Genomic DNA, 17,487 nt, shown 5'->3' with positions numbered 1-17,487 from the left:
CTCTTTTTCTCCATTGCAGCTCCCTGGAGGGGAGCAAAACTAGCTTTCTGGAAGCAACTTCCCTCTTTTCTCCCCCCCCCCCACCTTTGCACACGGGGGTTTGTAGCCCAGTAGTTGATGCAGCACCGTCTTGTTCATGGGAAGATAAAACCCTTGTCTTCTGCTGTGGAGATCTGACACCTGGACCAGCCATCCTTGTAAAATGCTAGAAGAAAATGTCTACTGTGAACTGACAAAACATCCTTTTTCTCAGTGAAGCACTTTGCTATAGTGAGAAGTTGTGTGACCTCAAGCACGTCTCTGCTTATATGGCACTAAGCTCCAGCCCCTCTTGAGAGACGGGGCACCAGGACATTGTTGGTCTACATTGACGGTAGAGCCCTTGTCAGTGTGAATTCTGTGTTTAGGGCAGACTGAAGCTGGCTTCCATGAGTTCAGGAGCATCCGGATGGAGGAGCTACTGCTGTTGCTTGAGTGGAAGTCATCCACTCAACCCCAGCACAAGTTGTGGGCTAGTGAGAGGGAGGCTCTTGCTTTCTTCTATTTGGGGTTATTCAGTGATGAACTTCTCCTCTGTAGAAATGCCTCCCCCCCCCCAAAGTCTCTGTACTTCCAGTGGGACAGAATTTTCACCACCATCCTCACTTTGCACTCTCCCCCAATAGTATGTGTCAGAGGTCCCTGGAAGTAGTTACTGCTTGTGGCTTGAAACCACCTCTGTTGGTGGCTGCCTCTGAGTGGGGGCCAAGTGGGCTCCACAGTGCAAGTAAAGCTTGGGAAGAAATCTCAGGATTGTCAAAGGCTTCGGAGACAGTAAAACTTGAGGAGGAAGAGAATGGCGATAGGAACTTGGTGCCCCCCATGCTTGGTGTTCTGGGTTGCTGCCCAAGCCTTCGGTTGCCTGCATTTCATAGCTCATTCCACACAAGGGAGAGGTGCCTGCTGCTCTTCTGTGATGCAGTGGGCATATTCAGGGCTGCCTCCCCCAGCTGTTCCATTGTGTGTGAATTGGTGGCCCTGCCTTTTCCTTCCTTTCCCCCCTCCACTACAATCTGATTTCTAGCTTCCTGCCTTGCTTAGGACTGTTCCTTTTCCCACCCTATTTGTACTGCAATAAATCAAAAGGGTTCACGTTTCTGCTTGGCCTCTTCCATGGTGGTTGGTGATCAGAGCAGGGGAGGCGGGTTGGCTTGCCACAGTCTTGCTCTTAATTCCTGTGGGCAGTTTCCGCGCAGAGAAGCCATCTGTTTACCACCCATCACCCTGGTTTGGTGGGTAGATCGAGGCTGGTGCTCTCACAGACCAGGCTGCAGGAGACTGGAAGCGCAGCCTGGCCTGTTCAAGAGCTGCACCTTGGCCCTAGTCCTTGGCATTCACCACCACTCAAAGATGGCATCTTTTTGGGTGAGGCTGCAGTTGGTCCTTGGTTTGCTGCTGTGTTCTGTGTCTTGGCTTCCTTTTTTTGGTGGGTGTTGGGAGTGGGTCCTCGCCTCTTTGGTTGGTGTGGCTTTCTAGATGGGTTCCTTTGTCTCCGAGTTAACATACAAGCAATCAGTATTTCTATCTCTCTAAAATGGCATTTTCTCTCTCATTCTCTTTGCTGATACAGCAAACCTGAGTGGTTGTCTAGCAGGGTTTATTTAGATGCTTGCTGTCTACCTAGTAGATTTAGCCTTTGTGCTAGGGGCCTAGAAGGCCCTTGTAGCTGAGTCTGAACTGGTCCACCATCACCACTGGGTTTGGAATGGTGAACAGCAAAGACCTTCAGACAGCCTGTTCCACAGAAATGCCTCCAAGTTGGGTAGCCTGACCCAGGAATCTCTGGAATCTCTGGACTTTTGTGTCAGGCAGAATTGTGATGTTCCTACATTCAACTTGATGCAAGGACGCTTGTAAATGCAAGAGTACATTTCCCTGATGCAATCCAATCCCAGGCACTTTGCACATCAGTTTCCTTGCTTGTTTCAGTTGTGTGTGTGGAGGTTTTTGTACAGAGCCTCTCCAGTTCCAAATCTGGCAAAAAATTTGCATGGAGCTTCTGGTGTGTCTAGTGATGGGCAGCCTATTGGTCCGAGAACTCTGTACTAGACAAGTGCTATCCTGGACAGCAGCAGATGCTTTAACAACCATCCCAGTATGTGTTGGAAGTAGCAGCCTTCAAATGGAGCTTTTTCACTGTGGCAGTACTTCGGCTTAAAATGGAGGCCATCTCCAGGCATCTTTTTTTTTTTTTTAAGGCATCTGTAACTTGGCTTGACCCTGACACCTGTGAAGCTCCTTTCCTGAGCTTAAACATGCTTGCAAAAATGTTGTGTCCCCTTCTTAAGCAAGTTGGATGTGGGGGGAGGGGAGATGTGTGAGTACAGAAAGTGACTCTTAACAGTCTCACCTTCAGTTATGTCACGAATGGTAAGAATGCAGCTTTCTGAGAATGTGCTGAAGCTTCCATTGTTTAGAATATCCCAAGTTCTGATAAAGTGGCAAATATTCACCACACTGATTTTTAATTTTGAAAGAAGTTCCAAAAGGGCGGCTGCAGCTCAGTTGGCTAGGAAAAACTCCAAAAGTCATCCAGTAGCCCTGTCGATGCTAAACAGTTTTCTCAGCAGAAGTTTTCCTGTACTAAGCTGGGCATATGAACAGGGATAAATTCAAGTGAATGAGGAGCCACTGGGTGGCACTGCTGCACATCAATGTCAAAAGTTTTGAGGTGGAGCAAGCTTGTGCTGCTGATGCAGTGTAGTTTCAGTCTTTACGCTTAACATATAGCACAACAGTAACTGGAGAAGCAAAATCAAGCATCACCTCTTAGAGATGGTCCTTGGAAACTCCGCTGTCACCAGCCCAATGCAACTTTGGTTATTGTCTCACCCCAGGCCTGTGTCTTCCCTCACACCAGGGCTTATGTCTGCAAGAACTTGCTCAGCTTTGTGGATGATGCAAGTTTTCTTGTCAAACGTACATGGCAAATCCAAGCACGTTGCAGTGATTAGCATGGTGTTATCAATAGGACAACTAACTGTGAGATGGTTGCCATTTCCTCCCACAAAGCAGTAATGCATAATTCTTACCGAGCCAGGAGAAATACCCTGGAAGGCTAGGTTGCCTTGCCTGTTCTGAACGCCCAGCTGTACCATGGCACTGTCTCCTGTTCCAGGATGGAGTTACCCCTGCTTTGCATGCAGAAGGCCTCAGATTCAGTCCTGGGCAGATGCAAAAGACTATTCCCCAGCTGAGCCCCTGGAGAGCTGTTGTCACAGTCTGCAGCGACCACACTGTGCTGGAGGGACTATCTGACAGGAGGCAGCTTCACCTCTTCAGGGCCTGGTTTCAAGTGGCTTTGGGTTCTGCTTAACAGTCATTGAACTCGAAGAGAGGGGGCTCAGAGGCTTAAGTGGGTCAAGAGGTTGCTATGGCTGGATAAGTACCATACTTGCTTGTGTCGTGTCTCTGCTGCTTGTTCTCGTGGTAGAAGGGGGCAGAGAGAGGGAGAACATGGGCAACTGTCTGCAACAGTACCGCCACCAAACCTGAATGAGAATGAATGCCACTTCCTAGACACTGGCATCTTCCCTTTCACGTTCCTCTGATTTTTCATGCTGGGTTTCTTGCATCTAGTTTACAGGCAGACCTCGGGCAGTGTAAAGGCTCTGACCCCAAAGGACATGCCACAGATTTTTGCAGACGTCTGTCACCAGTCAGGTTAGGTTGCAGTAGATCAGCACTGCCTTATTTGTATCCCCTCAGTAGCGAAAAGCATCTTAGATCAGGAAAACAACCTCGGCGAGAGACAGAGGCACTGTCTGGTATCTTCCTGGTGTGCCCTCCTAGTGTCCCAGGCTCCAAATAGGCCATAGGGGAGGCACGTGGAGGAGGGGGCTGCTTTGAAAATAATAGATATCATGTCTGTAACCTGCTGTAATTTTTGGTTACCACAGACATGGGTTGCATTCCTTGCATGCAGGTATAAAATTAGACTTTATTCCAAATGGCCACAGCTCCCTGCAGGCGTGGAGCTGCAGGGGGGGAAGCCTGCACGCCTCTCTTTGCTGCTAAATGGAGGGTAGGCCTCTTGGAATAAAACTCTGGGTGATAGCAGTTGACCCAATAAAGTTGAAAGTCTGTGAATAAGCATGTAGAAGAATGAATTTCAAAGGGGTTGTGGTGACTGTGAGCACCTTTAAAGAGACTTGCAAACTTGTCAGGGTAAAGGGAAGTCTAGGTGCCCTTTGGGGGTGGGGGGCTATAGCATGGGGCTGTGTGTGTTTAAGGATACAGGTTCACAGCCAGTAGTTGTTATGCTGCCTGAGGTTAAGGACAAGATGATGCCCTCCCCAACTGGTACCAGTTACTAGGGCCCCTGCAGTGGGTCTCCCTAGCACTCTACCACCTCGACCCCTGTAAAACACTACTTTTAGTAGCGTTTTAAATATACTAAATTATGCTGAGCCAAAGCTCTGATCCATAACTCACAGGCAGTGACCAGTGTTCTGGATTATATCCTCTAATTCAAAAATAAGCCTGTCATTTCATATAGTGGCAGGGCTACACTGTATATGGCATGGGGCCTTACCCTGTTATCCTGTGCAAGTTCATGCAGGAGTAAGTCCCCTTGTGTTCAACAGAGCCTGCTCCCAAGAATGTATAGGTTAGCACCCTTAGTATGTATGTATGAACATATGTTTAAGTTCTAGAGCCAAACACCATCAGTTTCTCACTTGAAGTAGTTAGAGATTGAAGGAGGAGACTAAACTCTGTATAGGCATTCACACAAACAAAATAGTTATAGCTATAATAGGTAAAAAATAGTGCCTAGCCCTAGGACCTCAGTTTCAACCTTCAGGCTCCATACTAAACTGAGTCACCTGCAGTAAATATCTTTCGGGACTGATACATCTGACAAAAATTACAAATGTGGCAGCTTTTTCTTCTGCAGCTCTACACTTCATGAATTTGGCTGAGATCTCAATAGTTACTGTCTTCTCCCCCCCCCCCACCCTCCTGCAAACATATTGCAGTTGCTCCATGTTATAGAATGTGCATGGGGTGCTCTGTCCTGCGAAACAGACTCAAAGTATAGAAGGGGGCCATGACAGAAGCATTCATTTCCTGTCCTCTTGGATTCTGAAGGATATAAGTCATTTCAAAACTGCTTTCATTCTTTAAAGCACAAGTTTTATTTATTCACATTTTTATACCGCCCTTCCTCCAAAGAGCTCAGGGCGGTTTACACAGCTGCTCCTCCCCTCCTTCTTGTCCTCACAACAACCCTGTGAGGTAGGTGAGGCTGAGAGAAAGTGACTGGCCCAAGGTCACCCAGGAAGCTTTGTGGCTGAGGGGAGATTTGAACCTGGATCGTCCAGGTCTAAGTCCACCTCCCAAACCACTACACCAACCCTGGCTCTCTTTAGAAAGCCTCTGGCGAACAACCACTACTTTCTTTGCAATGGGTAAAGCTACAAAGCATCAGGAATTTAAATTCTAAACTTAATCCTAGTTCATAATGTAAGGAATAAGCTGCCCCAAGATGCGGAAATGGCCCAATAGTGTAGATACTTTTAAAAGGTTGAACTGAATGGAAGGACAGCTCCATCATTGGCCATGAACAGTTACCACTAAGTAGAACTTCCATGTATAGAGTCACTTTACCCTTTAATTCCAAGGGCTGGGCACAAACACAAACATGCCTGCCTTGTAGCTGACCCTTGGCATTTAACTCACTACTTCTGGACTCCATGCACCTGGGATGTAGTAAGGCAATGCTTATATTAAAGACAGGCAGCCCAATCTATGCGTGTCTACTCAGAAGTAAGTCCTATTAGAATCAATGGGGCTTACTCCCAGGAAAGTGTGGATAGGATTGGGCTGTGAATGTAAAATTGCACTGGGTGAAAAAGCTGTTCTTAAAAAGTTTATTATAAGAGACAAGGGGAGATGAGGAGGAGGAAGAGAGAGCAATAGGAAGTGGGAGGGAATAGGATGGGGGAAAGAGAGAAGTGTACAGAGAAGAGATAGAGGAACAGGATAGATAAAAAGTGGGAGCCCAAGTGAAGGAGGGAGTATGGAAAAATAAGATTCAGAGAGGAGATGCAGGGTGTCAAGAGCCAGGGATCTAGCTGGGGATTTGGGCAGTGACAAGATGTGAGAATGGAGGGTCGGGGGAGGCTGCATAGTAACATTTTACCCTTCCATAGTGACCTGGAAGGGTAAAATGGGGGAGTGGGATGAAAGAAAAGGATTTTGGAGACAGGAAAGGGAGGGAGGGGTGCTAGAGAAGGCAGGTAAGCAGATCCTGGCCCTGTCTACTCTGAATAGGTGGGCATGTTCAACACTCACACTCACCCTTGGGTTGCAGCCAGAGAAAGACCTTTGCTCCTTCTCTGTAGCTGGCGATGGAAGGAGGTGACCTGTTTCAGCTTGTGCCTGAGGGTCTGGAGTAGAGCAGTACAGTCTGGGTCGTGGCTGGCTCTCCAGTTTCCAGCCCTACCTGCTGTCCTTTGAACTGGAGCACTGGGAGGTGAGCTTGGGCCTATAGGGCCTGCCAGCCATGCCATCAGCTCTTAGGCCCTGCTGAATTAGATACCCAGAAAACGTTCCACCAGCTGGCTGATAAGAAGTGGGAACAGGAAGTGGCCGCCTTACTGTGGAATGCAAGTTTCTTTGCCTGTGCTTCAGCAAGGAACTTTGTTGTTCTGCGGGTTTATCAGGCTGAGCTAATAATGCAAGCGGAGCCTCGTCTAGACACCTCCCTTCCTACAGCCAGGAGCACAGTCTCACTCTAGTACAAATAAACAGTTTGTAGTCTTTGCCTGGTTATCTTGGTTTATATAGTAGGTAGGAGATGCAGGAATGGTGTCCCTCTGTCCAGAACAGTTAATGGTAGAAGGCATGGAACTGCAGACCACCTGGAGTCAGTCATTCTTCAAATGCATGGAGCAGGCAACCCCTGTAGCAACTGGGTGGTGTTAAGCGGGGCAGTCACATTCATGGGATCTGCAGCAATGTCTCTGTTGCTGACCTAGGAGTGCTTCCCCCTCCTCCCACAGTTGTTCTGCACCCTTCGCATGCCACTGGAGGACATACCAACCTGGCTACTGAGTCTTGTGGCAGCTGAAGTGAGTGGCTTCCAAGTGAAGCACCCAGTAGCACAGTCCTAAAACAAGTTCACTTGGAAGTAGATATGATGGAGGGTTTATTCCTCAGGGCAGCTCTGGCGGACTGCAATGCAAGGCTTAAATTTGATAGTTAGGGTCTAAGTTAGGCGCAGAAGAAGGTGCTCACGCTTTAGCTATCAATGCCATGTGTGGTTATATTTATTTAAGAAATTTATATCCTGCCTTTCCCATGCTGAAGCAAATGCCCAAGGCGACTTACTTTATACTTTATTATAAAGCTTTGTATCACAAAAGGTAAAAAAAAAAATCAAAGCATTAAAACAATTTTAACATTACATAGTGAAACATAAACCAAAATAGAGCAAATCTAACAGATGTTGAACTAATAGGGTAGAAATTATTTCAGAGGCTCAGAGGGCAAGTATCCACTCTGCAACCAAATGCCAGATGAAACAGGTTTGTTTTGAGCTCTCACCAAAAAGCCATGAGGGAGGGAGTAGTTCCCTTCCAGGAGAATTGAGAATACCATAGTTGTGGTGCCACTACAGAGGTGCCACCCCTCTCATTTGGGACAGAGGCAGCACTTGTAGAAGAGCCTCCTAGGATGACCGGAGAAGATGGGTTGGAATGTATGGAAGGAGCTGGTCTTTCAGATAGCCTGGATCCAAATCATGGCCTTAAAGGTTAGAATTAGCTACATTAATTTAATTGCTACATCCTGTTGAAAAGTCACCTGTATTAGCAGGTGTCTAGATGCTGCTATGTGGAGAAACAGCTCAGGCAGAATCCTAGCTCTGGTGGAGCTGCACTTGGAGGTGAAATGAATATGTTACCTTGGTATACAAAAATCACCAGTGGCCATGATGGTCTGTTAATCTAAATGTCACAGTAGGGCGGCAGTGAGTGATTTGAGTTCTCTAGACACTCTTCTTTCAGCTGGATGTTAAGTAAATATCATCCCCAGCAAAAAAAAAGTGGGGGAAACCAATTTGGATGTGACAAATGAGCATCCATTTGCACAATCTGCCATGATGTTCAGATGATCTTAGGCAGCCTTAACGCAATTAGCCTCTGCTAGGTGCAAAACAGATCTCAGGTTGCAGGATCTGCAGAAACAATCACGGTTTTCTCTTCTCGTCCATTTTCCTTAAAATTATAAAATTTGCCAGATCTGCATTTCTGCAGTATCTTTGGTTCTTTTCTTACATCGTCATCTTTGTGATTCTTCCAGATGCAGCTCTGCAAGGGACTGGTATTTTGCCATTGTGTGCAATATTTGAACATTTTCCCCGGTGAATAATCTTGATGTGACAAGTATCAAGTAGTAGGAAATGTGGCTGTATTCAGGAGAACAAAAAAATTAAGGTATTTTACCCTGCCTTTCCTTCACTTGTGTGTGCCACCCTGGGACAGCCACATAAAAGAAAAATATCATCAAAGGATATGTAGTGGTGAGAGAGTCTAACACTAGAACTTGTTTGGGGTGTGTCTGTGTGTCAGGGATGTGCAGTGGGTGGGGAGGCAGGTGAGGCCGAGCCTCCCCACTGGAGCCCTTCAAAATGTGCTGCCACATGCGATGTGTGCAAGCACTCACAACCCATGTGCACAGCTTGCACACTTCACACAGCAGCAGCACTTTTCGAAGGACTCCAGTGGGGAGGCTCTGCCTCACCTGCCTCCCCACCCCCCGAAGGTGTGTGTGTGGGTGCCGTCATCTGACAAAATGGATTGGCAGGGCTCCCGGGAAAGGCAGGGTCAGATCCAGCACGTCATGTACTTCAATGGAACGGCAAAAGATGGGGTGAGCACTCCCTCGGTGGTGTAGCTGGGGGGGGCGGAGCAGCCAGTGTGGCAGGGAGGCTCAGCGCGAGCGTTCGTGGCTCTGAAGGGAGGGGCTGCTTGCCTGCAGTGCTGAGCCTCACTGCCACACTGGCTGCTCCGCCCCCTCCAGCTATGCCACCACACTCCCTTAGAGAGCTTTAAAGTGATCATTGCAGGGGACACAGGAAGAGTCCTGCTGGCTCAGGCCAAGGCCCCCTTGTGCAGCCTCCTCTGGCTCACAGGGGCCTACCAGATGCCTGGGGGTGGGACACAAGGCAGCCTGCACCTGGCACTCTGGGGTTGCCCACTTCCAAGGCAGAAGCTGCAGCTGCCCATGAGGTTGGCTTTTCCTCCATAGATCTGTGCAGCGCCCTTCTGAAGGCATCAGGGCAGAGGCCACCACATCCTGTGGGAGGGAGTTCCACAGGCTACTCAAGGAATATGAGGAACCTCCATGTTCAGGGGAAGTCTACCCTGAGCCCCCAAGCGCGGGGAGAGGCTGGTGCCGCTGCCTGCCTGCGGCGCCCCAGGAAGCGGGCCCGGCTGCCGCTGGAAGATGCTCGGCCGAGCGACCGACCTGAGCCATTCGGGTGCGTGGCCTCCGCCTGGCCCCGCCCACCGCGCAGGTGTGGAGCTGGAGCCTGAGGCGCCGAAGGAAGTCCCGCCCCCTCGGCGGCCGGGGTGGGCCGCGGCTCCGGGTTGGCCGGCGGGCGGAGGGGCGCGGCGCGCGCTGGTGGCCGGAGCAGAGCAGCGCGGCGCCGGAGCGGGTCCCGCGGCGGAGCGTGAGGGCGGCCATGAAGAGCCTCAAGCACCGCCTGAGGAAGCAGGACGCGGGCGCGGCGGGCGGCGGCGGCGGAGCGGGCGGCCCCGGGGCGGTGAGTGCCGGGCCCGGGGCGGCCCCGGGGGCTGCAGGCCGCGCCCTCCGACTGCGCGGTCTCGGGCGGGCGCGCCCCGCGGGGGCACGGAGTGCGGTGGGCGGGCGAGCGAGGCAGAGCCTCTCCCGGCCGCCGTGGGAGGCGCTCCTGGCCGGGCCCCGGGAGCACCGCGCCTCCCCCAGAGCCCCTCGAAAGGCCGGGAGAAGGTGGCCGGCTGGCCGCCCGGCCGGCGTCTCCCAGGAAGCTTCGTGGCCGAGGGGATCTTCCGTTGGGGGCAGGGATGTGGGCGGGGGCCGGTGAGGCAGAGCCGGAGCCCTTCGGAAGCTCCGCACTGGGAGGGCAGGCAGAGAAAAGTTGCAGGGGATCGGCCCTTGGAAGCCTCTCCACCGCCGCGGGAGGTGCTCGAGCAGACTCAAGCCGCCTGAGCACCTGACGCAGCAGAAGGGCTCTGGTGGGGAGGCTCTGCCTCACCTGCTGCCCCACCTGCGCTGGGGATGCTGAGGCTGTGTGAGGAACACCTACTCGAGTGGGTCCCCCTCAATCCCCCAGAAAGCTGCTGGACTTTAGACCTCACCACGGAAGAGCTGCCCGTCCTCTTCAGACCAGTGCCACACAAGGGGTGACTCCGGTTACGTGCCCTGATGGTTACTTTCTTTACCCAGCGTGTGATTAGTCTGTGGAACTCCTTGCCACAGGATGTGGTGGTGGCATCTGGCCTGGATGCCTTGAAAAGGGATTGGACAGATTTCTGGAGGAAAAGTCCATCACGGGCTAAAAGTCACAAAGGGCACACACCACCTCCTGGCTTTAGAAGCTGCCTCAGAATGCCGGGTGCAAGGATCTTATTATCTGCGTGCTTTCTGAGGCATCTGGTGGGCCTCTGTGAGATGCAGGAAACTGAACTAGGTGGGTCCCCTGTGGCCTCATCCAGCAGGGCTTTTCTTAATGTTATGATGAGTGTTGCAAAGTATGCAGAGTTGGAATAGTGGTGGGGGTGCTCTAGACCCCTGGAAGCAGGCAGCACTAGGTATAAGACGGCTGCAACTAACTCCCGCTTCACCATATCTGTGCTGTCCTGGGACAAGAGTTATTTGATTTCATCTATATAAAAATTACCCCGTCTTAACCAAAGTGGAGAGCTTAAGGGGAGTCGCTAATAGAACCAATAAATTCGAAGGAAAATGGGATCGGCCCTTGTTTATTGAAACAATAAATTACCATAGCAGCTAAACCAAAGTGTGAAAGCAGCAAAAACAACAAACAGCTTGCATAATGAAAGCAAAGCCAGTCATTGGAAGGCTTGTGGAAACAAAAAAGTGTGATGCTGCTTCAAAACACCAATAAGGAGGGAGCAGACTGAGTCTCAAAGGGTGGAGAATTCCACAGGCTGGGGCATCATAACAGAGCAGGCCTTTTTGTAAGTTGCTGCCCACTGAATCTCTAGTAGGGGTGACCTCTGCAATCAGGTCTCCCCAGATCACCTCCCAGGACAGTTCAAGACTTTTCTGTTTCCATGATAGTGTTTCAGAGGAGTTACTGCACTCCCTGTACTATTATTTTATTTTAAAAATTTAGCGGGCCACATGTATTTATCAGTCATTTGTGGTATAATAAGCAATTGGAAGACGATTGGGTTCTGTTCTAATCTGTAAGAGCTTCTTGTCTGCTCTCCTGGAGATGGTTGGTGCTCCCCATGGTCAAGCAGACAAGTGGCTAATTACATACTTGTACTGGCCACAATGCCTGCAGTTGCATGAAATGAGCCAGTGTCTTGCATTTTTCAGATAAAATGTACTCTTTTGATTGAAGTGGCAACAGAGGAATAAGAAGGGAACTGCTTTCAGGGATCATGCAGCGATCTGCTCATGTGGGCATGTTTTGAAGATGAGATTGTGGGGGTGTGGTGGGGAAGGGTTTAACCCACAATGAAGAAAATGTGTAGTGTAGGAGGTGGAAGATGAGGAAATATGTGGCATTCGTATTCCTAAAGACACTGCTTATTTCAGAAGTTGCTCAGCCGCATTGCCAGCCTAGTGGGATGATAGCACAGGTGTGAGTATGGGCTAAAGTTGTAAGTCAAGGAACTGGGGCAGGTTGCAGCATCTGTGATGGATGGAGCCATTCAGCTCTTACTGCTGAAGCATAAGCAGAATGGCTGAGACCTTTAATTGGCAGGGCTAATGACTTTGTGATTTGCATTTAAGATTTTAGTTGTATAAAATTCAGAGTTTCTCCATTGAGAACACTGATAGTTACCTCTTGTTTTACTTGGGGGTTGTAATTTTGAAAAGCAGCGCATTTCTCAAACACATAAACTAACAATATTTTGACCATAAGAGTATACGTAAATGACTCGGGTTATGGGAATCGGCTCCAAGGGTTCCACCACAGAATTTTTGAAGAGGTTTTCTTTGCACTTGTAGGTGTTCCTGACTGAGTGCATTTCTTTGTCTTCTCAACACTGGTACAAACAGTACTCCTGCTTAAACCAAGCATATGGCCAACATCCGGTACATGCTCACCTCTCTGCAGGCAGTCGATCACATCTAATATCACCTCAGTTGTGGTTGCTTTTTATGCCTTTTTAGCTGTAGGCTCCCCAGACAAGGCCAATGGACGTTTCCCAGACATGATAGATGGGGGAAACAGCCAAACATGCAGGAGTGGACAGGAAGTTTGACTGTGTTATTTCAAAAATGCATAAACATAAATTAGGTTTTGGTATTAAATGAACAAGCATATTCTTCCAAAAATGTCTACCTCAGCACATGTAAAACTAAAGATCCCTGTGCTTGGGAGTGCTGATTTTGGACATGGGATGTGTGCATCTTAGAACAAATTCAAATGAGGACAGGCTCCTTAGTGAGTTTCTACCAGTGGCCATGAGAATGGAGCTTCTTTGTAGTTGGTAATAACCAGCTGTTCCTGTAGTAGGTTGTTCTGGCAGTTGTTGAACTTTGGTCTACAGGCTCTTGTTTTTCAACAAGTCTCAGACTGTCGGAGAGAAGGTGAGGTTCCAGAGAGCAGACTCTGTTGTTGCCTTTGCAAGTAACAGAAGGGTCTGCTGCTTTGTGAGCTTTCACCTTCGGTGGATGGGCTCTGTCCTGTTAGATTCTGGCACACTCTTTATCAGCCCTCACTTGCACTGGGAGCCAGCTTGCATTTGTATTTTAGTAAGGGTGAGACAACCTGAGGCCCTGTGCGTATCTACAGTATACCAATGAATTTTGGAGACAGCCATCTGCATGGTGAGCTAGTGCAGTCTGTACTTGTGAGAACTGGTAAAGAAAAGTCTGAAGTTGTTGCTACTCGCTTCTCCAGAAACCCAGATTCTCCTGCTTCAATTTGTCGGGTTCTTTCCATTTAGCACCTGTCTTACTGGCTGCTGTCAAACAATATGAAAGCAGGCATCACTGATAGTTGGGTTTCGTTTCCCTTTAGTACAATAGGATTGTACCTAAGACTGATCGCAGTGTGCTTGCTTCTGGGTAAAACAAAAAACGCAGTTCTCTAAGACCTCTACTGATGGCAGATTTACATTTGTGCTTCTGTGCCTTCTCATCCATAGCAAGAACAGGATGGAATAGAAGCTCGTATTTGTCCTGTGATTCTCAGTCCTCCCCCCCAATAAATTACATTTGCCACAGTGCAAATTTCAGCTCTCTTTAAGCGGGATTAGTGGCTGTGTCTGCATCACAGTGTAGTTGGGGGGTTCTGTGAGGCTAACGTTGGGCTTGTGGTCAATAGGTGGCTTCCTGGCTTTATTTTACTTTGTGGAATACAGACAGCTCTGTGCAGACTGCTGACCTTAACGTGTTGGGTGAAAAGACAAGGTGGCCTTTCTCTGGGAAGCACGTGTCGTGCTGACAGTGTTGGCTTCTCCATGGACAGTTGCCTCAGGGTTGCGCCTTTGTCCCCAGACTTGCGTGCTCTGCTCTTACCTCGCCAGCAGATGTTGTACGTTCTTGGCATTTTGTGTGTTCTGAGGTGGTCCTGTTGAGGGCCAGAAAACTCCTGGTGACTGACTATATCCTGTGACCACTGGCACCCTCATCAACTGACTTCTTGCTCCATCACATGTGGACTCATCTAGTGACAGTCGACAAAATAAGAGCCTGCAGATTCTGGTTTGAATTAAGTAGGCTGCCTTCAGAGAAGGGCCAGTGCTGCTCTTGGTATTTGGAGGTTTTAATGTTGATTTGGAGGTCTTTGATTCTTTGCATATGCTGACCTGCATTGACCAATATGGTGGTTAGAAGGGCAGGCCCTCTTCCTACTGCCCCTCGCCTCAAGCCCCCTTTGTCCTTGATATGCAATTCGTATGTACTGCTGTTCATTGCACTTTTTTGATAAGTGATGTTTGCAACCTCCCGATACATGATTAGATCTATTTCATGCATTGTGAGGACACTAGTTCAGCCTGTAGTACCCTTGGCAACACAGAGCTTTTGTGGTGTAGGGTGGGCTCGTCTTTTCTTCCCTAAGTTATACAGCTGTATGGTTATAATTAAAGATTGTACTTGGGTTATGCACATGGCCTGCTTTTTCTTGTACTTCAAAGGATTTGGGTGCAGTTGGGGACTGAGGCAGTGCCTTTGAAGGGAATGTGGAGGCTTCAACTCTGCTTGAAAGAGCTGAGGCAGAACTCTGCCTGGCCTGCTGGTGTGGGGTGGTTCTTGCGGGCCAGATAGCCCTGTGCATCCCAAGAGCTTCTCCTTCTAGGTGTTGTGTCTTCAGGTGGTTTCTGATGTCTTTGCTCTTTGAAAAATGTAGTGGTTTTTCAGAGATGTTTTCCTTACGTGCAGGGAGTGAGCAGGGTGGAACTTCTGTCCATGGAGAAAAACGTGCGCCTTAAATGAAATGTGATTAAGAGCGAAATGAGTTAAGACTTGTCTGTATTAATTACAGGGTGGAGGCGTAAATGTAAAACCTGCTGTTTTGCAGCTTGATTGTAGAATGTCCAGGGACTGCTCCCCTGCTAGGGGCAGACCATTGCTCGGTGGTCAGGCAAGTGCAGAGTCTGGCAGCAAACCCGACCCCCAATCCTTGCAGTTGAAAACTATCTTGAGCCACAGAGGTGATGTGATGAGTGGGAGCCCTTCGCCCTCTTGGCGAAGTCTATGTTTAATGTGGTGCTAGCCTGCTAGCACCACCCTCCTGTCCCAGGACTCTGACCAAATGATCCAAGACCCACTGGAACGCTCCTGGGTTTGGCTTGCAGCTACCTGTTAGACAAGCCTGCCTGCCTGACCATAGCTTAGGAGAGCCTGAGGGGATGAGCTCAGGGCTGACCTGTGAAGAAGGTTGAAACCCTAAGCCCCAACAGGCCAGTAAAAGGGTGGCTTGATTGAGAGGTGGCCTGTTTTGTTCCATCAAGTGAAGGTTTACTGCCCAGGCCATCATGCCCCTCTGATCTAAGGGGTGGCCATGGATCTTCTGCCTGTCCAAGTGCCTCTTCTTCTTGTCTTAATTATACTTGGATTGAATTTCTTGTACTTGGCCTCTAAGTTTGCCTTTTCAGTATACCTTTTCCTACTTTCATGAATGCACAAGACAAGAGCTGCAACGGCAAGAGCTCCGATGAACTCACGCTCTTTGACAGACCATTTCTGACTGTGTGTGTGTGTAGAAGAGTTGTGGTGAGCCTTGCAAGGGGCAACGCTTCTCTCCCCACCCCCAGCAACTGGCTCCAGCTCTGAGGAATGCCTAGGCAGACTCTAGATGCAAGGTGAGGCTTGAGATGGAGCCTTAATTCTGTCTCAATCCACAGTGATTCCACCCACCAGGGTTCAGGCTGGGACATCGGCTTGCCAGGCAGGATGGGTTGCTGTGGCATGCCTCAGTTGGAATGAGGAGCCGAGGCATGTAGCGGAAGCCTGTCACGTGGGGAGTATGCACCAGGCTGCTTGTTGTCACAGGTGTCTCAGACTTGGCGAGCTGATGCCAGTCAGAGGAGGCACTCTTGGGCCAGTCAGACTGGCATCTGACCCAGTATGAGGCAGCTTCTGGTTTTCTCGGTGATTCTGCCCTTCAGTACTGCTTTTTAAGTTGTGCTGGTTGGATTACTGTTGTTACAGATATTTATATACCGCTTTTCAACAAAAAAGCAACTCACAGAGTAGTTTGCACAGTTATCAGTCAATCAATCAATGGTCCTGAAAGGGCTCATAATCTAAAAAGAAGCAGACTAAAACCCTGCAGGTGACCACTGGAAGAAGCCCTGCACTGGGGTGGAGAGGGGCAGTTGCTGTCCCCCTGTCAGTGAGAAGGGAAAGGGATCTCTGTCTCCAAGTCAGCAGCAGTTTTATTAGCAGTACGTAGGTAAGCAACCAGCTTTCCAGCCTGGGCACAATGTCCAGATCAGTCAGCTAAGCTCTGCCGGCTTTCCTGTGGAAGGAGAGAATTCCATTTTTGTTTTTAATTTATAAGCAGCTAAAGCTTGTGAGTGCAGGCTGGGTGTACTTTGTGTATTGAGAGTGTGCGGAAACTTGGGGATATGAGTGGGAGGGGAGGGGTCTCCGTTCTTGCAAACTGGTGGTAGCTGCCAACGCACCCATTACATAAACCTCCAACTCCCTTTTCCTGTGGTAGAGCAGCAGTGTGTGAAGCAATTCCCTGTCATTTCTCGTGGGTGTGTCCTTGGAATTCATTCTGCCCACAAGAAGCGCTCTCTTTGTAATGAACTTTTAAGAAACCGAGGAAGGAATAATGACCTGGCACTGGTATGTACTTCCTCTGTTAAGGCAAAGATGCTGCAGTTTGCAAAATACACCCTTTATGAACTGGCCAATAAACTGGCTAAATGCTGCTTGGAAAGTGACAGGCTGGCTGCGGTCACTTCCTCCCCTCCCACGCGGAGGAGGGCAAGGGCACAGTTCTCCAGTGATGTTTTAATCTCTCTGGAATGTTTTAGTACTGGTTTTGCCAAATCGTAGTTTAAGGTTGACATGGACTGAAAGACAAGCAGTGCCCAAATACAAAAGGGGCTGCCCTAAGCAGGATGACACAAACTTTTGTGTTCCTAGAAAATCCACCCAGCTCTCATGAAAAATGTGCCTGGAGAGTTTTGCTTCTTTTTCAGGATCTGATGGCAGATCAGTTGTGTGAACAACTGGCTGATGATTTGCTTGCTGTTGCATCTCCTTCTAGGTTCCGACTCGCTTCTGCTCTGCTCTGCAGACACTTTGGTGTGGCACAGCATTGTCCTTTTGCTTTCCTCCTGGTATAGGTTCCTTGGGTTCACCTGAGAGAGGAAAGGCACCTCTGGTATTCCATGTGTGTAGCCAGTGAAGCCTCCGATGCTTCTGGCTAGTCAGTGTCCTCCAGCTTCAGAAGAGGGCATGGAAGGAGTGGCTTTGTCAGGCTCAGTGTCCTCCTTGGAGTCCAGTGACAGCTGCTTGGGCAGATGCCAGCTTTTGAAATAAAGATTGCTGCGTGATTGAAAACCTGGACCTATCTTTGTATGTGGGCAAGAAAGTCTCTGGCAGTGCCCTAACACAACAGGTTTGGGCCAGCAGGCAGGAAGCAGTTGGGGGAAATAAAAACAGAACCACTCGTTTTGCCTAAGAAAAGCTGCAGGAAGTGTGCAGAGTGATTTTTCTGAAGTATTCTAGTTTTGAGTACTGTTTTGGCAGGAGAATATAGCAGCTCTCTGTGGTGAATAATAAAGAATAAGT

At 49.1% G+C, this 17,487-nt stretch overlaps 1 protein-coding gene across 5 annotated transcripts in view; it reads left to right on the top strand.

Moving 5' to 3' along the window:
• Nucleotides 1-1,319: 1,319 nt before the first annotated feature.
• The window catches only part of UACA (uveal autoantigen with coiled-coil domains and ankyrin repeats), a 43,304-nt gene continuing 27,136 nt past the window's right edge, over nucleotides 1,320-17,487 (top strand). For 4 of the 5 annotated variants that reach the window (XM_066635567.1, XM_066635566.1, XM_066635565.1 and 1 more), the window contains exon 1: nucleotides 9,680-9,811. In XM_066635567.1, coding sequence (XP_066491664.1) covers nucleotides 9,731-9,811 — 81 coding nt within the window. In that variant the 5' untranslated portion in view covers nucleotides 9,680-9,730. Of the gene's footprint in view, nucleotides 1,405-9,679; nucleotides 9,812-17,487 lie in introns of those variants that run through there. The other variant, XM_066635570.1, reaches the window with a different exon arrangement.

This window comes from Tiliqua scincoides, chromosome 8 (genome assembly GCF_035046505.1).
Source record: "Tiliqua scincoides isolate rTilSci1 chromosome 8, rTilSci1.hap2, whole genome shotgun sequence".
Classification (NCBI taxonomy): Eukaryota; Metazoa; Chordata; class Lepidosauria; order Squamata; family Scincidae; genus Tiliqua; species Tiliqua scincoides.
The sequence above is the reverse complement of the archived record's forward strand: the minus strand, read 5'-3'. Positions and strand labels throughout refer to the sequence as shown.